We start from the raw sequence: 21,153 nt of genomic DNA, 5'->3' as shown, positions 1-21,153 counted from the left end.
GGTTCTAGAGGTGTTAACATGGTTCTAGTGGTCATTAAGGAGGTTCTAGAGGTGTTAACATGGTTCTAGTGGTCATTCAGGAGGTTCTAGAGGTGTTAACATGGTTCTAGTGGTCATTCAGGAGGTTCTAGAGGTGTTAACATGGTTCTAGTGGTCATTAAGGAGGTTCTAGAGGTGTTAACATGGTTCTAGTGGTCATTAAGGAGGTTCTAGAGGTGTTAACATGGTTCTAGTGGTCATTCAGGAGGTTCTAGAGGTGTTAACATGGTTCTAGTGGTCATTAAGGAGGTTCTAGAGGTGTTAACATGGTTCTAGTGGTCAGTCAGGAGGTTCTAGAGGTGTTAACATGGTTCTAGTGGTCATTCAGGAGGTTCTAGTGGTCATTAAGGAGGTTCTAGAGGTGTTAACATGGTTCTAGTGGTCAGTCAGGAGGTTCTAGAGGTGTTAACATGGTTCTAGTGGTCATTAAGGAGGTTCTAGAGGTGTTAACATGGTTCTAGTGGTCATTAAGGAGGTTCTAGTGGTCATTAAGGAGGTTCTAGAGGTGTTAACATGGTTCTAGTGGTCATTAAGGAGGTTCTAGAGGTGTTAACATGGTTCTAGTGGTCAGTCAGGAGGTTCTAGAGGTGTTAACATGGTTCTAGAGGTGTTAACATGGTTCTAGTGGTCAGTCAGGAGGTTCTAGAGGTGTTAACATGGTTCTAGTGGTCATTAAGGAGGTTCTAGAGGTGTTAACATGGTTCTAGTGGTCATTAAGGAGGTTCTAGAGGTGTTAACATGGTTCTAGTGGTCATTAAGGAGGTTCTAGAGGTGTTAACATGGTTCTAGTGGTCATTCAGGAGGTTCTAGAGGTGTTAACATGGTTCTAGTGGTCATTAAGGAGGTTCTAGAGGTGTTAACATGGTTCTAGTGGTCATTCAGGAGGTTCTAGAGGTGTTAACATGGTTCTAGTGGTCATTAAGGAGGTTCTAGAGGTGTTAACATGGTTCTAGTGGTCATTAAGGAGGTTCTAGAGGTGTTAACATGGTTCTAGTGGTCATTAAGGAGGTTCTAGAGGTGTTAACATGGTTCTAGTGGTCATTCAGGAGGTTCTAGTGGTCATTAAGGAGGTTCTAGAGGTGTTAACATGGTTCTAGTGGTCAGTCAGGAGGTTCTAGAGGTGTTAACATGGTTCTAGTGGTCATTCAGGAGGTTCTAGAGGTGTTAACATGGTTCTAGTGGTCATTCAGGAGGTTCTAGAGGTTCTAGAGGTGTTAACATGGTTCTAGTGGTCAGTCAGGAGGTTCTAGAGGTGTTAACATGGTTCTAGTGGTCATTCAGGAGGTTCTAGAGGTCATTAAGGAGGTTCTAGAGGTGTTAACATGGTTCTAGTGGTCAGTCAGGAGGTTCTAGAGGTGTTAACATGGTTCTAGTGGTCATTAAGGAGGTTCTAGTGGTCATTAAGGAGGTTGTAGAGGTGTTAACATGGTTCTAGTGGTCAGTCAGGAGGTTCTAGAGGTGTTAACATGGTTCTAGTGGTCATTAAGGAGGTTCTAGAGGTGTTAACATGGTTCTAGTGGTCATTAAGGAGGTTCTAGAGGTGTTAACATGGTTCTAGTGGTCAGTCAGGAGGTTCTAGAGGTGTTAACATGGTTCTAGTGGTCAGTCAGGAGGTTCTAGAGGTGTTAACATGGTTCTAGTGGTCATTAAGGAGGTTCTAGAGGTGTTAACATGGTTCTAGTGGTCATTCAGGAGGTTCTAGAGGTGTTAACATGGTTCTAGTGGTCATTAAGGAGGTTCTAGAGTTGTTAACATGGTTCTAGTGGTCATTAAGGAGGTTCTAGAGGTGTTAACATGGTTCTAGTGGTCATTAAGGAGGTTCTAGAGTTGTTAACATGGTTCTAGTGGTCATTCAGGAGGTTCTAGAGGTGTTAACATGGTTCTAGTGGTCATTAAGGAGGTTCTAGAGTTGTTAACATGGTTCTAGTGGTCATTCAGGAGGTTCTAGAGGTGTTAACATGGTTCTAGTGGTCATTAAGGAGGTTCTAGAGGTGTTAACATGGTTCTAGTGGTCATTAAGGAGGTTCTAGAGGTGTTAACATGGTTCTAGTGGTCAGTCAGGAGGTTCTAGAGGTGTTAACATGGTTCTAGTGGTCAGTCAGGAGGTTCTAGAGGTGTTAACATGGTTCTAGTGGTCATTAAGGAGGTTCTAGAGGTGGTAACATGGTTCTAGTGGTCATTAAGGAGGTTCTAGAGGTGTTAACCTGGTTCTAGTGGTCATTAAGGAGGTTCTAGAGGTGTTAACATGGTTCTAGTGGTCAGTCAGGAGGTTCTAGAGGTGTTAACATGGTTCTAGTGGTCATTAAGGAGGTTCTAGAGGTGTTAACATGGTTCTAGTGGTCAGTCAGGAGGTTCTAGAGGTGTTAACATGGTTCTAGTGGTCAGTCAGGAGGTTCTAGAGGTGTTAACATGGTTCTAGTGGTCATTAAGGAGGTTCTAGAGGTGGTAACATGGTTCTAGTGGTCAATCAGGAGGTTCTAGAGGTGTTAACATGGTTCTAGTGGTCATTAAGGAGGTTCTAGAGGTGGTAACATGGTTCTAGTGGTCATTAAGGAGGTTCTAGAGGTGTTAACATGGTTCTAGTGGTCATTAAGGAGGTTCTAGAGGTGTTAACATGGTTCTAGTGGTCATTAAGGATGTTCTAGAGGTGTTAACATGGTTCTAGTGGTCAGTCAGGAGGTTCTAGAGGTGTTAACATGCTTCTAGTGGTCAGTCAGGAGGTTCTAGTGGTCATTCAGGAGGTTCTAGAGGTGTTAACATGGTTCTAGTGGTCATTAAGGAGGTTCTAGAGGTGTTACCATGGTTCTAGTGGTCAGTCAGGAGGTTCTAGTGGTCATTAAGGAGGTTCTAGAGGTGTTAACATGGTTCTAGTGGTCATTAAAGAGGTTCTAGAGGTGTTAACATGGTTCTAGTGGTCATTAAGGAGGTTCTAGAGGTGTTAACATGGTTCTAGTGGTCATTAAGGAGGTTCTAGAGGTGTTAACATGGTTCTAGTGGTCATTAAGGAGGTTCTAGAGGTGTTAACATGGTTCTAGTGGTCAGTCAGGAGGTTCTAGAGGTGTTAACATGGTTCTAGTGGTCAGTCAGGAGGTTCTAGAGGTGTTAACATGGTTCTAGTGGTCATTAAGGAGGTTCTAGAGGTGGTAACATGGTTCTAGTGGTCATTAAGGAGGTTCTAGAGGTGTTAACCTGGTTCTAGTGGTCATTCAGGAGGTTCTAGAGGTGTTAACATGGTTCTAGTGGTCATTAAGGAGGTTCTAGAGGTGTTAACATGGTTCTAGTGATCAGTCAGGAGGTTCTAGAGGTGTTAACATGGTTCTAGTGGTCAGTCAGGAGGTTCTAGAGGTGTTAACATGGTTCTAGTGGTCATTAAGGAGGTTCTAGAGGTGGTAACATGGTTCTAGTGGTCAATCAGGAGGTTCTAGAGGTGTTAACATGGTTCTAGTGGTCATTAAGGAGGTTCTAGAGGTGGTAACAAGGTTCTAGTGGTCATTAAGGAGGTTCTAGAGGTGTTAACATGGTTCTAGTGGTCATTAAGGAGGTTCTAGAGGTGTTAACATGGTTCTAGTGGTCATTAAGGATGTTCTAGAGGTGTTAACATGGTTCTAGTGGTCAGTCAGGAGGTTCTAGAGGTGTTAACATGCTTCTAGTGGTCAGTCAGGAGGTTCTAGTGGTCATTCAGGAGGTTCTAGAGGTGTTAACATGGTTCTAGTGGTCATTAAGGAGGTTCTAGAGGTGTTAACATGGTTCTAGTGGTCAGTCAGGAGGTTCTAGTGGTCATTAAGGAGGTTCTAGAGGTGTTAACATGGTTCTAGTGGTCATTAAGGAGGTTCTAGAGGTGTTAACATGGTTCTAGTGGTCATTAAGGAGGTTCTAGAGGTGTTAACATGGTTCTAGTGGTCAGTCAGGAGGTTCTAGATGTGTTAACATGGTTCTAGTGGTCATTAAGGAGGTTCTAGAGGTGTTAACATGGTTCTAGTGGTCATTAAGGAGGTTCTAGAGGTGTTAACATGGTTCTAGTGGTCAGTCAGGAGGTTCTAGAGGTGTTAACATGGTTCTAGTGGTCATTAAGGAGGTTCTAGAGTTGTTAACATGGTTCTAGTGGTCATTCAGGAGGTTCTAGAGGTGTTAACATGGTTCTAGTGGTCAGTCAGGAGGTTCTAGAGGTGTTAACATGGTTCTAGTGGTCATTCAGGGGGTTCTAGAGGTCATTAAGGAGGTTCTAGAGGTGTTAACATGGTTCTAGTGATCATTAAGGAGGTTCTAGAGTTGTTAACATGGTTCTAGTGGTCATTCAGGAGGTTCTAGAGGTGTTAACATGGTTCTAGTGATCATTAAGGAGGTTCTAGAGTTGTTAACATGGTTCTAGTGGTCATTCAGGAGGTTCTAGAGGTGTTAACATGGTTCTAGTGGTCATTCGGGAGGTTCTAGAGTTGTTAACATGGTTCTATTGGTCATTCAGGAGGTTCTAGAGGTGTTTAAGTGGTTCTAGTGGTCATTCAAGAGGTTCTAGTGGTCATTCAAGAGGTTCTAGTGGTGTTAGCATGGTTCTAGTGGTCATTCAAGAGGTTCTAGAGGTCATTCAGGAGGTTCTATTGGTGTGTATGGGGTTCTTGAGGTTCTGAGTATAGTTCTATGGGTACTTTAGGCTCTTCTGATCACAACAAGTCTTAAAGACCTCGTAAAGGGTTCTAGGGATCTCCGTATATGTGTCAGGACACAACGAGGTCATGACCTGGAGCTTGTGTCTTGTTTTGTGTCTTGTTTTGAAGTCCTTGTGTCGTCTGTCTCCCTGTGATCGGCTGCCCTGGTCCTGATTGGTTCTTTCTGTGTGATTGCTCGCCCCGCCCTCATTGTGTCCACCTGTGTCTCGTTCCCCGTTGTCCAATCACCTCCACCTGCCTGTGGATGTGAAGCCTGTTCGTCTCATTGCGTTTGGTCCACGTTGTGTCGTCCGGTCAAGTTTGTTGGATTAAATATAGTTTTTTGCAGTTATGTCAGCATTTGGTCTGTCTGTCTGTCTGTCTGTCTGTCTGTCTGTCTCACACATCCGGGACACCACATGACAAACGAGGTGTTAGAATAATGGTTACCGTTGGTAGAACAGCTTTTCTGGTCTTACATATATCAAGTCCCCTGAACGCAACATTGTCATCGGAATCAGTTTTAAACAGGAAGTAAATCATATTACGAGTCCCACAGGTCCACTGGTGGTTTACTACTGTGTGGACTTCTGTGTGTGTGTGTACAAGAAGTACTAAAACTTGTGTTTTTACCCAACTAAATTCTCAGATGTGTCAATGTAGTTTACACATCTGAGTAGTTCTTTGTATGTTTAGCTTAAGAAGTAAAGGACTGTGTCAGTTTCTTCTTCTACTCTTTTATTTCCCTCAGGAGACACCGGAGGACGTGAAGAAGAGATCAACGACTTCCTGTACGCGACGCCGGAGTACGACTACACCTTCGGTGAGACGGGATCAGTACTAACAACCAGGCACGTGCACAGATAGAGCCCTAGTGGTGCTCAAGCTCCTCCCCTTTGCCCTGGATGAGAAAAGTGCCCTTTTTGCTGGAGAATTTTTTTTTTTATTCATCCGTATTTAAGAATAAAAGTTACTCTCTCTGTCATCAAGTCCCCCCAAATGTGTTTTATCATCCGACGGGGCATTTATTTGAGTTCTTGTGAGAATTTCGCCCCGACATGCTCCGCGGCGCTCACGAGCCCCCCTCCTCTCCCTCCCCCGCCGCGCCCCTCCCTCCTCCACTTCCTCCTCCGCGCAGGTCTCCTCGCGCCACCGAACGGGTGCACCTCCTTCTCCTCTGACCCGCAGCACCAGGCACACAGGTCATGACGGTGTTTGTCACCTAACGTTGTTTTGTGATCAACCACAACATCAGGGATGGATTAACCAACGGGCCTACCGGGCCCAGGGGCCCATGAGCTCAGGGGGCCCCTGGGCCTGAGCCTCCTTGCGTGACGTCGCTGTTATTAACATTGTATTGATATGAATATGATGATATGACACGATGCGCCGTATGCCGGTATATGATAGGCTTAAGTCATTCATGTCAGTAACAGGGCCCCAATAGTCCTACTGAGGGATGGATTACCGAACGAGCCTACCGGCACCAGGGGCCCGTGAGCTCAGGGGGCCCGTGAGCTCAGGGGCCCCTGGGCCTGAGCCTCCTCGCGTGACGTCGCTGTTATTAACATTGTATTGATATGAATATGATGATATGACACGATGCGCCGTAGCCGGTATATTCGCTGTTATTAACTTTGTATTGATATGATGATATGACACGATGCGCCGTAGCCGGTATATGCTAGGCTTAAGTCATTCATGTCATGGTCATATAATTCGCGTTATGTTGTCTGCTCAGCTCCGGTATCGTTGTTCCATACGGACTGTTTTGTTAGCGATGTAAAAATTGTTTTTTATATTTAACTTTTTTTTTCTTTCTTCTTCTTTTTTTTCGGGGGGGGGAGGGGGGGGGCTTGACACGTCCAGGCCCAGGGGCCCGTGGTTTCTTAATCCGTCCATGCACAACATTAGCGCTGCTGAAAACATGACGTCACAACTGGTCCGACGTTTCCTAAAAAAAAAGGTTTTTAAACTGATTTCAAAGCCTCGTCCAGCTGTTTACTGACGTTAGTTATGTTTAGAGAATAGAGAGAAGAGAGAGAGAGAGAAGAGAGAGGAAAAAGAGAGAAGAGAGAGAGAAAAGAGAAAGAGGGAGAGAGAAGAGAGAGAGATAATTCTTATTCCGTTCTATTGAACAGGGGCTAGTCTAGGATTTGCGTGGCCAGACTGAAAAACAAATCATACGGCCTCTCTCGTTCAGGGGGCCGGGCCAAATGTGGAGGCGGGCCGTATCCGGCCCGCGGGCCTTAGTTTGAGGACCACTGCTCTTGGCTGTTGATGTCTATCAATATCGCTCATTTTGAAAATGACGTCAGAGGGCAATACTGATCCGTGTCAGACCAGCGAGGAGGGCAATACGTGGCTGGCATGACGACCCATTAGCCAATCAGAACGCTTGTACTATTGTTGCTATATAATAATTCATCTTTATTCATAAAGAAAATGTAAGCTAGCTGTCTGATGCTGCCAGAGGAAAAGAGGAAACGCAGGTTGAGGATGTATTGCATCATCAGTGATGCTGACGCTTCAACTCTGTCAGAATTTTTTTTTGGCATTGGGTACCGTTTTTTTGGTTTGAGCACCTGCCCCCCAAAATGTCTGAGCACGTGCCTGCTAACAGCAGTACTCTTAGTACTAACAGCAGTACTCTTAGTACTAACAGCAGTACTCTTAGTACTAACAGCAGTACTCGTACTATCAGCAGTACTCTTAGTACTATCAGCAGTACTCTTAGTACTAACAGCAGTACTCTTAGTACTATCAGCAGTACTCTTAGTACTAACAGCAGTACTCTAGTACTATCAGCAGTACTCTTAGTACTAACAGCAGTACTCTTAGTACTATCAGCAGTACTCTTAGTACTAACAGCAGTACTCTTAGTACTATCAACAGTACTCTTAGTACTATCAGCAGCACCTTAGTACCAACAGCAGCACTCTAGTACCATCAGCAGCACTCTTAGTACTAACAGCAGCACTCTTAGTACCATCAACAGCACTCTTAGTACCATCAGCAGCACTCTTAGCACCATCAGCAGTACCTTAGCACTAACAGCACCTTAGCACCATCAGCAGCACTCTTAGCACTATCAGCAGCACTCTTAGTACCAACAGCAGTACCTTAGCACCATCAGCAGTACCTTAGCACCAAACAGTACCTTAGTACCAACAGCAGTACCTTAGCACCAACAGCAGTACTCTTAGCACCAACAGCAGCACTCTTAGTACCAACAGCACCTTAGCACCATCAGCAGTACTCTTAGTACTAACAGCAGCACCTTAGTACCATCAGCAGTACTCTTAGCACCATCAGCAGCACTCTTAGTACCATCAGCAGCACCTTAGTACCATCAGCAGCACCTTAGCACCAACAGCAGTACTCTTAGTACCAACAGCAGTACTCTTAGTACCATCAGCAGTACCTTAGCACCAACAGTACTCTTAGCACCATCAGCAGTACCTTAGCACCAACAGCAGCACCTTAGCACCAACAGCAGTACTCTTGGTACCATCAGCAGCACCTTAGCACCAACAGCAGCACTCTTAGTACCATCAGCAGCACCTTAGCACCAACAGCACCTTAGTACCAACAGCAGTACTCTTAGCACCATCAGCAGCACTCTTAGTACCAACAGCACTCTTAGTACCAACAGCAGCACTCTTAGTACCATCAGCAGCACTCTTAGTACCAACAGTACTCTTAGCACCATCAGCAGTACTCTTAGTACCAACAGCAGTACTCTTAGCACCATCAGCAGCACCTTAGCACCAACAGCAGCACCTTAGCACCAACAGCACCTTAGCACCATCAGCAGCTTAGCACCAACAGCAGCACCTTAGCACCAACAGCAGCACTCTAGCACCATCAACAGCACTCTTAGTACCATCAGCAGCACCTTAGCACCAACAGCACTAGCACCAACAGCACTCTTAGTACCATCAGCAGCACCTTAGCACCATCAGCAGCACCTTAGCACCAACAGCAGCACCTTAGTACCATCAGCAGCACCTTAGCACCATCAGCAGCACTCTTAGCACCAACAGCAGCACTCTTAGCACCAACAGCAGCACCTTAGTACTATCAGCACCTTAGCACCAACAGCACTCTTGTACCAACAGCAGCACCTTAGCACATCAGCAGCACTCTTAGCACCAACAGCAGTACTCTTAGTACCAACAGCAGCACTCTTAGCACCAACAGCAGCACTCTTAGCACCAACAGCAGCACTCTTAGTACCAACAGCAGCACCTTAGCACCATCAAGCACCTTAGCACCATCAGCAGTACTCTTAGCACTATCAGCGGTGCTCTTAGTACCAACAGCAGCACCTGGCACACAGCAGCACCCTTAGCACCAACAGCAGCACCTTAGCACCAACAGCAGCACCTTAGCACCAACAGCAGCACTCTTAGTACCAACAGCAGCACCTTAGTACTATCAGCAGCACTCTTAGTACCAACAGCAGCACCTTAGCACCATCAGCAGCACCTTAGCACCAACAGCAGCACTAACAACAGCACTGTGTAGCACCAACAGCAGCACCTTGGTACTAACAGCAGCACTCTAGCACTTAGTACCAACAGCAGCACCTTTAGCACCAACAGCAGCACTCTTAGCACCAACAGCAGCACTCTTAGTACCAACAGCAGCACCTTAGCACCATCAGCAGCACCTTAGCACCAACAGCACTTTAGCACCATCAACAGCACCTTAGTACAACAGCAGTACCTTAGTACCATCAGCAGCACTCTTAGTACTATCAGCAGTACTCATAGTACTATCAACAGTACTCTTAGTACTAACAGCAGTACTCGTAGTACTATCAACAGTACTCTTAGTACTAACAGCAGTACTCTTAGTACTAACAGCAGTACTCTTAGTACTAACAGCAGTACTCATAGTACTATCAACAGTACTCTTAGTACTAACAGCAGTACTCATAGTACTATCAACAGTACTCTTAGTACTAACAGCAGTACTCGTAGTACTATCAACAGTACTCTTTGTACGAACAGCAGTACTCTTAGTACTATCAGCAGTACTCGTAGTACTAACAGCAGTACTTTTGTGTTGCAGTGACCGGAACATACTCGCCTGTTGTCTGTCAACAAGGTGAGTCATCTCAGGTGTTTACAAAGTCACAGAATTCACCTGAACGCAACATTCAGATGGACAGAGTAAAACTATAAAACTATACTTATTATTACCTTAGGTAATGTTTTGATCGACGTGTATTTATTTATTTATTTGTATGCGTGTTACTCGCATAACTCAAAAAGTATTAAACCGAATCGCATGAAATTTGGTGGGATGATTGGTTATTATCCGGGGACCATTTGATTAGATTTTGAGATCGATTGGGTCAAAGGTCAAGGTCATGAAAAGGTCAAAAATCTTTTTACCATAGCAGTTAATTTTTATCCAATTGGCAACTAATGCCACAATGTTCATAATGCAAAGGTATGCGCTCTACCCAGGGCCCGTTCTAGTTTTATACATGTATAAAATAAATGAGTACATAAGTACATGAACACTTGTGTAAATATAGTTTAAGAATAAATATAAAAATATAAAACAAATGTCCAATATAAATATAATATATAAATGTTGTCTGAATAACAAAATGATAAATATGCTGATAGCAATACTGCATAAGTACTTATCACAAGTATAAGAAGTACAAGTACTCCATACCCTCACAAGTATAAGTACTCGATGAACCCAGAGTGTAAGAACAAGAACAGAGTGACCTTTGACCTCAGGGAGTCCGTCTGATTGGTCCGCTCCGTTAGCTCAACAAAGCGAGCGTTGTCCGGAGGCCCCGAGGGCGACAGGAAGTCCTTCATCACAAAATATAAGCCGTGACCACTGAGGAATGTTTTACAGCGTGCCCTGAACGCAGCTTTGTCTCCATGTTCTGTGCCCGCCCTCAGGCCTCCGTGATTGGTCGGCTCAGCCCGATGCTCCTGCTGGGATTGGTTGTCCAGACCTGGAGTCTGCAGACAGGTGAGACGCAACGATGACGTCACTTCCTGTCTGACTCAACGAAATACGTATAACACAATCACTTCCTGTCTCCTCCTCCAGAGCTCTGACATCACTTCCTGACAGAAAGCTCCTGAGCCTGTGATTGGTCGACTACTATGTTGATGTAACCATGACGACGTTTACATTGAATAAATGTTTTTTTTCAGCACACACACGAGTCCTTCACAGAGCCTCAACAGGAAACATCTTTTATTAAAACATCATTTTATATTCTAGGAACAAAAGCATCAGAAACACAACGAAGTCCCACAGCCACCGGGGTCAGTGAAGGTCACACGGGGCCTTCAGGGAAACAAAACACACCTAGAGCTCTACAGTCCACACCGTGACCCCCTCAGTCCAGAACTAGACCCCCTCAGTCCAGAACTAGACCCCCTCGTTCCAGTCCAGAACTAGACCCTCGGCCCAGTGCGCCTGTCCCGCCATGGACATGTACTCGTCCAGCTGGGCGTCCAGGCGGCTCTTGGACCGGGACATGTAGTCCTCCAGCTGGGCGTCCAGCTGCTCCTTGCTGAAGCCCCGCCCCCTGGAGGCAGAGGCCCCGCCCCTCTGCAGGTGCGTCCGACCTGTAAAAGATGAACAGACCAGATGTTGAACCTGTTGGAGCAGAGCTGGACAAACACCGCCACACAGACTACAGGTGGAGGTCAAACTACAGGAGGAGGTCAGACTACAGGTGGAGGTCAGACTACAGGAGGAGGTCAGACTACAGGAGGAGGTCAGACTACAGGTGGAGGTCAAACTACAGGAGGAGGTCAGACTACAGGAGGAGGTCAGACTACAGGAGGAGGTCAGACTACAGGAGGAGGTCAGACTACAGGAGGAGGTCAGACTACAGGTGGAGGTCAGACTACAGGTGGAGGTCAAACTACAGGAGGAGGTCAGACTACAGGAGGAGGTCAGACTACAGGAGGAGGTCAGACTACAGGAGGAGGTCAGACTACAGGAGGAGGTCAGACTACAGGAGGAGGTCAGACTACAGGAGGTCAGACTACAGGAGGAGGTCAGACTACAGGAGGTCAGACTACAGGAGGAGGTCAGACTACAGGAGGAGGTCAGACTACAGGAGGAGGTCAAACTACAGGTGGAGGTCAGACTACAGGAGGTCAGACTACAGGAGGAGGTCAGACTACAGGAGGAGGTCAGACTACAGGAGGAGGTCAGACTACAGGAGGTCAGACTACAGGAGGAGGTCAGACTACAGGAGGTCAGACTACAGGAGGAGGTCAGACTACAGGAGGAGGTCAGACTACAGGAGGTCAGACTACAGGAGGTCAGACTACAGGAGGTCAGACTACAGGAGGTCAGACTACAGGTGGAGGTCAAACTACAGGAGGAGGTCAGACTACAGGAGGAGGTCAGACTACAGGAGGAGGTCAAACTACAGGAGGTCAGACTACAGGAGGAGGTCAGACTACAGGAGGAGGTCAGACTACAGGAGGAGGTCAGACTACAGGAGGAGGTCAGACTACAGGAGGTCAGACTACAGGAGGAGGTCAGACTACAGGAGGAGGTCAGACTACAGGAGGAGGTCAGACTACAGGAGGAGGTCAGACTACAGGTGGAGGTCAGACTACAGGAGGAGGTCAGACTACAGGAGGTCAGACTACAGGAGGAGGTCAGACTACAGGAGGAGGTCAGACTACAAGAGGAGGTCAGACTACAGGAGGTCAGACTACAGGTGGAGGTCAAACTACAGGTGGAGGTCAGACTACAGGTGGAGGTCAGACTACAGGAGGAGGTCAGACTACAGGAGGAGGTCAGACTACAGGAGGAGGTCAGACTACAGGAGGTCAGACTACAGGAGGAGGTCAGACTACAGGAGGAGGTCAGACTACAGGAGGTCAGACTACAGGAGGAGGTCAGACTGACCTTTGTGTTTCCGGATGTTTCTCTTCTTCCGGCGCTGACCCAGTCGACGGTGGAGGTTCTCTGGTCCTGGACAGGAAGCATATCACAGGTGGAGCTGCAGGTGGAGCTGCAGGTGGAGCTTCAGGTGGACCACCAGGTACTCACCTCTGCTGGTTCTGGTTCGGTACTTGTTCACGAAGCTCCAGAAGCCTGGAGGTCTGAGCGGTCCGCCCAGTCGGGTCCAGACGCTCCTCCTCCTGCAGCGCGGCCCCGCCCCCAGGGACAGGTAGCGGGTCTGGACCGGGACAGACCAGGAGGTGAACTCACCTGGTGGACAGGGCCCTCTCACCGGCCTCCAGGGACTCACCTGCGGGTGGAGCCGCGACGGCCTCTCCCTCTTCATCAGCAGGAACACCTGCGGGGGGCCACGGCCCTTCGGCTGCTGCAGCGGGACGGGGTCAAAGGTCCTGGACCCGGTCAGCTGGTCCTCCTGCACCTGAGAGAAGCTACAGGCAGGAAGTCCAGGTGTAAAGTACCAGGTGTTGTTCGTCTGGGAACAACGTGAACCACACGCCACTCACCGCTGGTGCAGAGTCAGCGTCGTGCTGCTTCTCGGGTAAACCGAGCATGGTGCGGAAGAATCCATCCACTTCCGGTCTCCTGAGACCACCTGAGACCTCTCGAGACCTCTCGAGCCCTCTTGAGACCGCCTGAGCCCTCTCGAGCCCTCTCGAGACCGCCTGAGCCCTCTCGAGACCGCCTGAGCCCTCTCGAGACCGCCTGAGCCCTCTTGAGACCTCTCGAGACCGCCTGAGCCCTCTTGAGACCGCCTGAGCCCTCTTGAGACCTCTCGAGACCGCCTGAGCCCTCTCGAGACCTCGTTCACCTGCGGGTTAGTCAACCAGACGACCGGCCTTCAACCACCGACACGAGGGACTCCTCACACACGCGCAAGCACGCACGTGGCATTAGGCTGCAGCCGCGCCGTTAAAACGTGCGTGTTCGTGTACGAGCCACGTGCTCGTCACCGTGTTTCACGAGCTATGAAACTTCTTTTCAGCCATTTTAGTTTTTTAAAGCCGATTCGCCGTAATTCTCTCTCCGTGCAGAGCGGCGCGAGCTTTAGCCTCACACGGTAACGCGTCCCGGTTTACAGTTATTACGGTTTATAGTGATACAAGTTTATAGTTATTAGGGTTTATAGTTATTACGGTTTATATCTGTTGGTGGAGGAGAAAAGGAGGCTTTAAGAGTGCATTTACCTTGTAATGTTCACTGGAGGCGGAGCGTCGACCCGCTGAGCCCGGAGCCTCTACGAGGAGGCCTCTTAAGGACTTCACGTTGCGAGGCTCGTATTTACACGCTTTAATATGTATTTAACTCAGCTGTAAAATTTAAATAAATTAGCTTCAATCTTTAAATAAATTATCTTCAATCTTTATATAAATTAACTTTAATCTTTAAATAAATTAGTTTTACGTTTTTAATATATAGAGCGACCATTAGCTTCATGAGACGGCTTCCTTTAAAGAAATAATTGTTTTGATTTTATAATAATATGTTTCATGATAAAACAGTGAAAGTATTATTATAATCATTGAAAGCTTCGTCGGGATTCTGCTGCTCTTGACAAGGTTTCAATCACAGCGTAACCCGGGGCAACTACACACACACAGGTGAGCAGCGATTGGCTGTCGCTCTCTCTCGCTCCCGCGCAACAGAAACCACGCCCACAAAGAAACTTATTTTTCTGACTCCTTCAGAGGAAGCCGGCGGAAACCGCGTTTCAAATCAAGACCTTCAAAGTAAAAGCTTAATTCAATAATAGTACAAAAGTATTCTTCTGAAACCGGATGTTTGAAGTGTATTGATTTATTGAGAACGTTTTAAAAATTAAATATTATGCTGAAGTATTACTACTTAGTATAAGTAATGGGATCATTATCTTGAACAAGGAAAACTACACAAGTATTGCAAGTATAACACGTACTGATTGATATATATATATATATGTATATATATATCTCCCTCTGCCCGTGCTCCTGCAGCTGGTCTTATTTGTATGAATCGTGAAGTCGCTTGACTTCCTGTTATGTCTAGCTGTCTGGTGAGCGTGACACAGCCCCCCCCCCCCCCCCCCTGCTGACTGAGACAGTCTGAATCAGACGGACGACAGACAGAGAGAGAGAGAGAGAGAGGTACACAGACAGACAGACAGACAGCCTGTCTCACCGTCACAGGCGGCTCATCACAGCCGACCGGAGAGCGCCGATACCCGGTGAGTGAAGCCGAGAGTCCGCGGAGGGTCTGCCTGCCAACTGTTGATGCAACTGTCTGTCTGTCTCTCTGTCTCTCTGTCTGCCCACCTGTCTGTCCGTCTCTGTCTCTCTGCCTACCTGTCTGTCTCTATGTCTGTCTGTCTGTCTCTCTCACACACACACACACACACACACACACACACACACACATACACACACAGTGTTGTTGGAGTCCTTCACAGAGCCTTCAGAGCCTCAACAGGAAACATCTTTAATTAAAACATAATTTTATATTCTGCCTGTCTGTCTCTCCGTCACTCTGCCTGTCTGTCCGTCTCTCTGCCCGTCTGCCTGTCCACCTGCCTGCCTGTCTGTCTGCCTGAGACTCATTGTGGTCGTGTTGATCAGGTGACCATGTCGGTGCTTGGCTCCGCCCCCAGCAGCGGTGACTCCTCCCTCAGCATCGTCCACAGCCTGATGTTCCACCGGCAGGGAGCGGAGAACGAGGGCTTCGCCAAGCGGGCGATCGAGAGCCTGGTGAAGAAGCTGAAGGAGAAGAGGGAGGAGCTAGACGCCCTCATCACCGCCGTGACCAGCGGCGGGGGCCGGCCCAGCACCTGTGTGACCATCCAGAGGACGCTGGACGGGCGGCTGCAGGTAGGGCGGTGCGTTCAGGTACACCCGGTGTGTTGCGGTAGGACGCCCACGAGAATTGTATGTGAGGAGGAGGAGGAGGAGGAGGAGGAGGAGGAGAGGCTGGCTTGTTTTGTCTGAAACACAGGAAAGTGTGTGTGTGCACTTTTTTAAACATGTGAAATAACATTTAAACTTTGTTAAAAATAATAAATGTACTTATTTAGATCAACAGACCTGTCTGTTCCTCACTGGAGTACTTTACTGGAGTACTTTACTGTAGTACTCTACTGTAGTACTCTACTGGAGTACTTTACTGTAGTACTCTACTGTAGTACTCTACTGGAGTACTTTACTGTAGTACTTTACTGTAGTACTCTACTGTAGTACTCTACTGTAGTACTCTACTGGAGTACTTTACTGTAGTACTCTACTGTAGTACTCTACTGGAGTACTTTACTGTAGTACTCTGCTGTAGTACTCTACTGTAGCACTTTACTGTAGTACTCTACTGTAGTACTCTGCTGGAGTACTCACTGTAGTACTCTACTGTAGTACTTTACTGTAGTACTCTACTGTAGTACTCTACTGGAGTACTTTACTGTAGTACTCTACTGGAGTACTCTACTGGAGTACTTTACTGTAGTACTCTACTGGAGTACTTTACTGTAGTACTCTACTGTAGTACTTATTAACGTGCGTCAAACTGGAGGTTCCGTGCTCGCTAAAAAATGAGAATCTGAATCCGATAGATACGGTTAACAATATTTAATGGCAAGAAGTCTAAGCAGTAAATTGAAAGCGCTCCTCACGGAGCTCAGCCTTCCCCCTCCGGGGCTTACCTGTGAAAGAGCACGGGCTCTCTAAAAACACGCTGTTTCATAATCCTCTCTTGCGCCGGTCGAAACGTCACTTCCGGTTCCGACGCTTTCACAATAAGAATCCCGTCAATTAAAGTCACCTTCACAATAAAAGTCTCTTGTTATTGAGAGTCACTTCACGGATTTCAACCGGCTTCGTCAATCTATAATACTAACATACAGTCACTCTCATGCAACATACATTAATTCTTGCCATTTACATTTGCATAGAGTAAACATTACCCCTATGCTTCATAATACATTAATAACAATATCAATATTCTCCTTAATATTGTCTATTATAATATCTTTCTATATGTATTAATTTAAAACATAAGACCTCTGCAGATGTTATCAAAATAAACTATTACAACTTAACATACTCTACTGTAGTACTCTACTGGAGTACTTTACTTCCTGCAGGGTCTCTCCATCACAGTCCTCCGTATCCACAGCCTGTGTCCAACCACACAGGTACAGGCATCTGTCTCACTCTCCCCCGTCTCACCCCGTCTGTCTCACTCTCCCCGTCTCACCCCGTCTGTCTCACTCTCCCCCGTCTCACCCCGTCTGTCTCACTCTCCCCGTCTCACCCCGTCTGTCTCACTCTCCCCGTCTCACCCCGTCTGTCTCACTCTCCCCCCTCTCACCCCCCCTGTCTCACTCTCCCCCCCTCACCCCCCCTGTCTCACTCTCTCCCTGCCTCACCCTGCCTGTCTCACTCTCCCGCCTCACCCTGCCTGTCTCACTCTCCCTGCCTCACCCCGTCTGTCTCACTCTCCCCGTCTCACCCGCCTGTCTCACTCTCCCTGCCTCACCCTGCCTGTCTCTCTCCCTGCCTCACCCCGTCTGTCTCACTCTCCCGTCTCACCCCGTCTGTCTCACTCTCCCGTCTCACCCCGTCTGTCTCACTCTCCCCCGTCTCACCCTGCCTGTCTCACTCTCCCTGCCTCACCCTGCCTGTCTCACTCTCCCGTCCTCACCCCGCCTGTCTCACTCTCCCCTGCCTCACCCCGCCTGTCTCACTCTCCCGCCTCACCCGTCCTGTCTCACTCTCCCTGCCTCACCCCGCCTGTCTCACTCTCCCCTGCCTCACCCCGCCTGTCTCACTCTCCCCGTCCTCACCCCTGCCTGTCTCACTCTCCCTGCCTCACCCGTCCTGTCTCACTCTCCCCTGCCTCACCCCTGTCTGTCTCACTCTCCCTGCCTCACCCCGTCCTGTCTCACTCTCTCTCACCCTGCCTGTCTCACTCTCCCTGTCTCCTCACCCGTCTGTCTCCTCTCCTGTCTCACTCTGTCTCTCACCTGTCTGTCTACCTCACTTGTCTCTCTGTAACCTGTCTGTCTCTCTCCCTGTCTGTCTCTCTCCCTGCCTGTCTCTCTCCCCTGTCTCTCACCTGTCTGTCTCACCTGTCTGTCTCTCACCTGTCTGTCTCTCTCCCCTGTCTCACCTGTCTGTCTCTCACCTGTCTGTCTCTCACCTGTCTGTCTCTCACCTGTCTCTCTCTCACCCGTCTGTCTGTCTCTCACCTGTCTGTCTCTCACCTGTCTGTCTCTCACCTGTCTCTCTCGTCTCTCACCTGTCTGTCTCTCTCCTGTCTGTCTCTCACCCGTCTGTCTCTCTCACCTGTCTCTCTCTCACCCGTCTGTCTCTCACCTGTCTGTCTCTCACCTGTCTGTCTCTCACCTGTCTCTCTCACCCGTCTGTCTCTCTCACCTGTCTGTCTCTCACCTGTCTGTCTCTCACCTGTCTGTCTCTCACCTGTCTGTCTCACCTGTCTGTCTCTCACCTGTCTCTCTCTCTCACCTGTCTGTCTCTCACCTGTCTGTCTCTCACCTGTCTGTCTCTCACCTGTCTGTCTCTCACCTGTCTGTCTCTCTCACCTGTCTGTCTCTCACCTGTCTGTCTCTCACCTGTCTGTCTCTCACCTGTCTGTCTCTCACCTGTCTCTCTCTCACCTGTCTGTCTCTCACCTGTCTGTCTCTCACCTGTCTGTCTCTCACCTGTCTGTCTCACCTGTCTGTCTCTCACCTGTCTGTCTCTCACCTGTCTCTCTCTCACCTGTCTGTCTCTCACCTGTCTGTCTCTCACCTGTCTCTCTCTCACCTGTCTGTCTCTCACCTGTCTGTCTCTCACCTGTCTGTCTCTCACCTGTCTCTCTCACCCGTCTGTCTCTCACCTGTCTCTCTCTCACCCGTCTGTCTCTCACCTGTCTGTCTCTCACCTGTCTGTCTCTCACCTGTCTCTCACCTGTCTCTCTCACCTGTCTGTCTCTCACCTGTCTCTCTCTCACCTGTCTGTCTCTCACCTGTCTGTCTCTCTCACCTGTCTGTCTCTCACCTGTCTGTCTCTCACCTGTCTGTCTCTCACCTGTCTGTCTCTCACCTGTCTGTCTCTCACCTGTCTGTCTCTCACCTGTCTGTCTCTCACCTGTCTCTCTCTCACCTGTCTGTCTCTCACCTGTCTGTCTCTCACCTGTCTGTCTCTCACCTGTCTGTCTCTCACCTGTCTGTCTCTCACCTGTCTGTCTCTCACCTGTCTCTCTCTCACCTGTCTGTCTCTCACCTGTCTGTCTCTCACCTGTCTGTCTCTCACCTGTCTGTCTCTCACCTGTCTGTCTCTCACCTGTCTGTCTCTCACCTGTCTGTCTCTCACCTGTCTGTCTCTCACCTGTCTGTCTCTCACCTGTCTGTCTCTCACCTGTCTGTCTCTCACCTGTCTGTCTCTCACCTGTCTGTCTCTCACCTGTCTGTCTCTCACCTGTCTGTCTCTCACCTGTCTGTCTCTCACCTGTCTGTCTCTCACCTGTCTGTCTCTCACCTGTCTCTCTCTCACCTGTCTGTCTCTCACCTGTCTGTCTCTCACCTGTCTCTCACCTGTCTCTCACCTGTCTGTCTCTCACCTGTCTGTCTCTCACCTGTCTGTCTCTCACCTGTCTCACCTGTCTGTCTCTCACCTGTCTGTCTCTCACCTGTCTGTCTCTCACCTGTCTGTCTCTCACCTGTCTGTCTCACCTGTCTGTCTCTCACCTGTCTGTCTCTCACCTGTCTGTCTCTCACCTGTCTGTCTCTCACCTGTCTGTCTCTCACCTGTCTGTCTCTCACCTGTCTGTCTCTCACCTGTCTCTCTCTCACCTGTCTGTCTCTCACCTGTCTCTCACCTGTCTGTCTCTCACCTGTCTGTCTCTCACCTGTCTGTCTCTCACCTGTCTGTCTCTCACCTGTCTGTCTCTCACCTGTCTGTCTCTCACCTGTCTGTCTCTCACCTGTCTGTCTCTCACCTGTCTGTCTCTCACCTGTCTGTCTCTCACCTGTCTGTCTCTCACCTGTCTGTCTCTCACCTGTCTGTCTCTCACCTGTCTGTCTCTCACCTGTCTGTCTCTCACCTGTCTCTCTCTCACCTGTCTGTCTCTCACCTGTCTCTCTCTCTACCTGTCTGTCTCTCACCTGTCTGTCTCTCACCTGTCTCTCTCACCTGTCTCTCTCACCTGTCTGTCTCTCACCTGCCTGTCTCTCACCTGTCTGTCTCTCACCTGTCTCTCTCTCACCTGTCTGTCTCTCACCTGTCTGTCTCTCACCTGTCTGTCTCTCACCTGTCTGTCTCTCACCTGTCTGTCTCTCACCTGTCTGTCTCTCACCTGCCTTTCTCTCACCTGCCTGTCTCTCACCTGTCTGTCTCTCACCTGTCTGTCCCTCACCTGTCTCTCTCTCACCTGTCTGTCTCTCACCTGTCTCTCTCTCACCTGTCTCTCTCTCTACCTGTCTGTCTCTCACCTGTCTGTCCCTCCAGGTGTTTGACCTGAGGCAGTGCCACAGACAGTTGCAGCAACAGGCTGCAGCGGCGGTTGTCGGTTCGATTCCCGGGCCGATCGGCGTGGGGGGGAACGCCCCCTCAGTCAGTGAGTATTACCCGTCTGTCTACCTGTCTGTCTGTGAAGGTGAGTGACGGTGTGACTTCCTGTCTCCAGGTGTGGGCGTGGACGACCTGCGTCGGCTGTGCATGGTGCGGCTGAGCTTCGTGAAGGGTTGGGGGTGCGATTACCCGCGGCGCAGCATCAAAGACACCCCCTGCTGGCTGGAGGTGCACCTGCACCGCGTGTTGCAGCTGCTCGACCAGGTGCTGCACACGCTGCCGCCGCGGGAACACGCCCTCTGATGCAGGGGGCGGGGCTTAACTCACCGGACAGCCAATCGGACGAGAGACAAAGCCGATACCGTATTCACTCAGTGGTTTGAGGAGAAATCCACGCCAGAGAACAGGAAGTGACCATATCTGGACTGTGGAAGAGTGACGTAGAAATGAAGCATAGACTTCTGTACAACCAGGAGTCGCCACCTGGTGGTCAGTGGAGAGAATGCAGCTTTAACTTTTTTTTTTTAATGCCAACTTTTTTTTATTGGCTATTTATTTGTATTTGACCAAAGATTCATTTCCTGCTCTCGATGACATCACTTCCTGTTTCCTCTGTCAAATTATTTATTCTGCCTTTTTTTAATTTAGTTTTTTTATTATATTTTAAAAGCTTTTATACTGAAAGGGTCTACAACATAACATTAGCTATTTATTCAAAATAAAAGTTTTCTTATATATTAAAACAAAATTGGGTCTTTTTTAATTGAAAGGTGCTTTAATCATAAAGGTATTCTTCCTTTAATACAACTCAAGAACATAACACGAGTCCAAGGACCAGCGTGTTGAACCAATAATAAGTTCACATTGTTTGAAGGTAATATAAATGTACTTAAAGGTAATATAAATGTACTTAAAGGTAATATAAATGTACACACGAGGCTTGTTGTCAACTTGAAGGCATCAGT

At 48.3% G+C, this 21,153-nt stretch overlaps 2 protein-coding genes and 1 long non-coding RNA gene across 7 annotated transcripts; 2 read left to right on the top strand and 1 right to left on the bottom strand.

Moving 5' to 3' along the window:
- Positions 1 to 5,344: 5,344 nt before the first annotated feature.
- LOC130188018 (uncharacterized) lies at positions 5,345 to 10,874 on the top strand. The gene is made up of 3 exons (XR_008830545.1): positions 5,345 to 5,505; positions 10,619 to 10,691; positions 10,773 to 10,874. It is a non-coding gene; the product is annotated as an uncharacterized LOC130188018 (long non-coding RNA).
- Positions 10,875 to 10,905: 31 nt separating this feature from the next.
- Positions 10,906 to 14,057, bottom strand: LOC130188017 (chromatin target of PRMT1 protein-like). Of its 3 annotated transcripts, none has more exons than XM_056406049.1 (5): positions 13,382 to 13,392; positions 13,166 to 13,301; positions 12,750 to 13,090; positions 12,606 to 12,671; positions 10,906 to 11,299 (listed from the first exon to the last, which is right to left on the bottom strand). In XM_056406049.1, exons 2-5 carry the CDS (start codon positions 13,228 to 13,230, stop codon positions 11,100 to 11,102), a joined length of 672 nt encoding a protein of 223 aa, XP_056262024.1. In that variant the 5' UTR covers positions 13,231 to 13,301; positions 13,382 to 13,392; the 3' UTR covers positions 10,906 to 11,099. The 3 variants fall into 3 exon arrangements, with proteins under 3 accessions (XP_056262024.1, XP_056262023.1, XP_056262025.1); XM_056406050.1 differs by having other exon boundaries at positions 10,909 to 11,299; positions 12,750 to 12,879; positions 12,952 to 13,090; positions 13,166 to 14,057; XM_056406048.1 differs by having other exon boundaries at positions 13,166 to 14,057.
- A 730-nt stretch (positions 14,058 to 14,787) lies between these two features.
- On the top strand, positions 14,788 to 20,928 carry LOC130212765 (mothers against decapentaplegic homolog 4-like). Of its 3 annotated transcripts, none has more exons than XM_056443952.1 (5): positions 14,788 to 14,862; positions 15,251 to 15,499; positions 16,759 to 16,809; positions 20,126 to 20,234; positions 20,304 to 20,928. In XM_056443952.1, exons 2-5 carry the CDS (start codon positions 15,257 to 15,259, stop codon positions 20,489 to 20,491), a joined length of 591 nt encoding a protein of 196 aa, XP_056299927.1. In that variant the 5' UTR covers positions 14,788 to 14,862; positions 15,251 to 15,256; the 3' UTR covers positions 20,492 to 20,928. The 3 variants fall into 3 exon arrangements, with proteins under 3 accessions (XP_056299927.1, XP_056299926.1, XP_056299928.1); XM_056443951.1 differs by having other exon boundaries at positions 16,729 to 16,809; XM_056443953.1 differs by lacking the exon at positions 16,759 to 16,809.
- Positions 20,929 to 21,153: the final 225 nt, after the last annotated feature.

The sequence above is a fragment of the Pseudoliparis swirei genome, chromosome 22 (genome assembly GCF_029220125.1).
Source record: "Pseudoliparis swirei isolate HS2019 ecotype Mariana Trench chromosome 22, NWPU_hadal_v1, whole genome shotgun sequence".
Classification (NCBI taxonomy): domain Eukaryota; kingdom Metazoa; phylum Chordata; class Actinopteri; order Perciformes; family Liparidae; genus Pseudoliparis; species Pseudoliparis swirei.
The sequence above is the reverse complement of the archived record's forward strand: the minus strand, read 5'-3'. Positions and strand labels throughout refer to the sequence as shown.

Bases quoted from the DNA above. Each gene is read 5' to 3' on its own strand.
- LOC130188017 (XM_056406048.1), bottom strand. From the start codon at position 13,230: ATGGATTCTTCCGCACCATGCTCGGTTTACCCGAGAAGCAGCACGACG. The intron at 13,091-13,165 runs GTGAGTGGCGTG...TCCTGCCTGTAG, and splicing joins ACGCTGACTCTGCACCAGCG to CTTCTCTCAGGTGCAGGAGG. The intron at 11,300-12,605 runs GTCAGTCTGACC...CATCTTTTACAG, and splicing joins AAACATCCGGAAACACAAAG to GTCGGACGCACCTGCAGAGG.
- LOC130212765 (XM_056443951.1), top strand. From the start codon at position 15,257: ATGTCGGTGCTTGGCTCCGCCCCCAGCAGCGGTGACTCCTCCCTCAGC. The intron at 15,500-16,728 runs GTAGGGCGGTGC...ACTCTACTGTAG, and splicing joins CGCTGGACGGGCGGCTGCAG to TACTCTACTGGAGTACTTTA. The intron at 20,235-20,303 runs GTGAGTATTACC...TCCTGTCTCCAG, and splicing joins GGGGAACGCCCCCTCAGTCA to GTGTGGGCGTGGACGACCTG.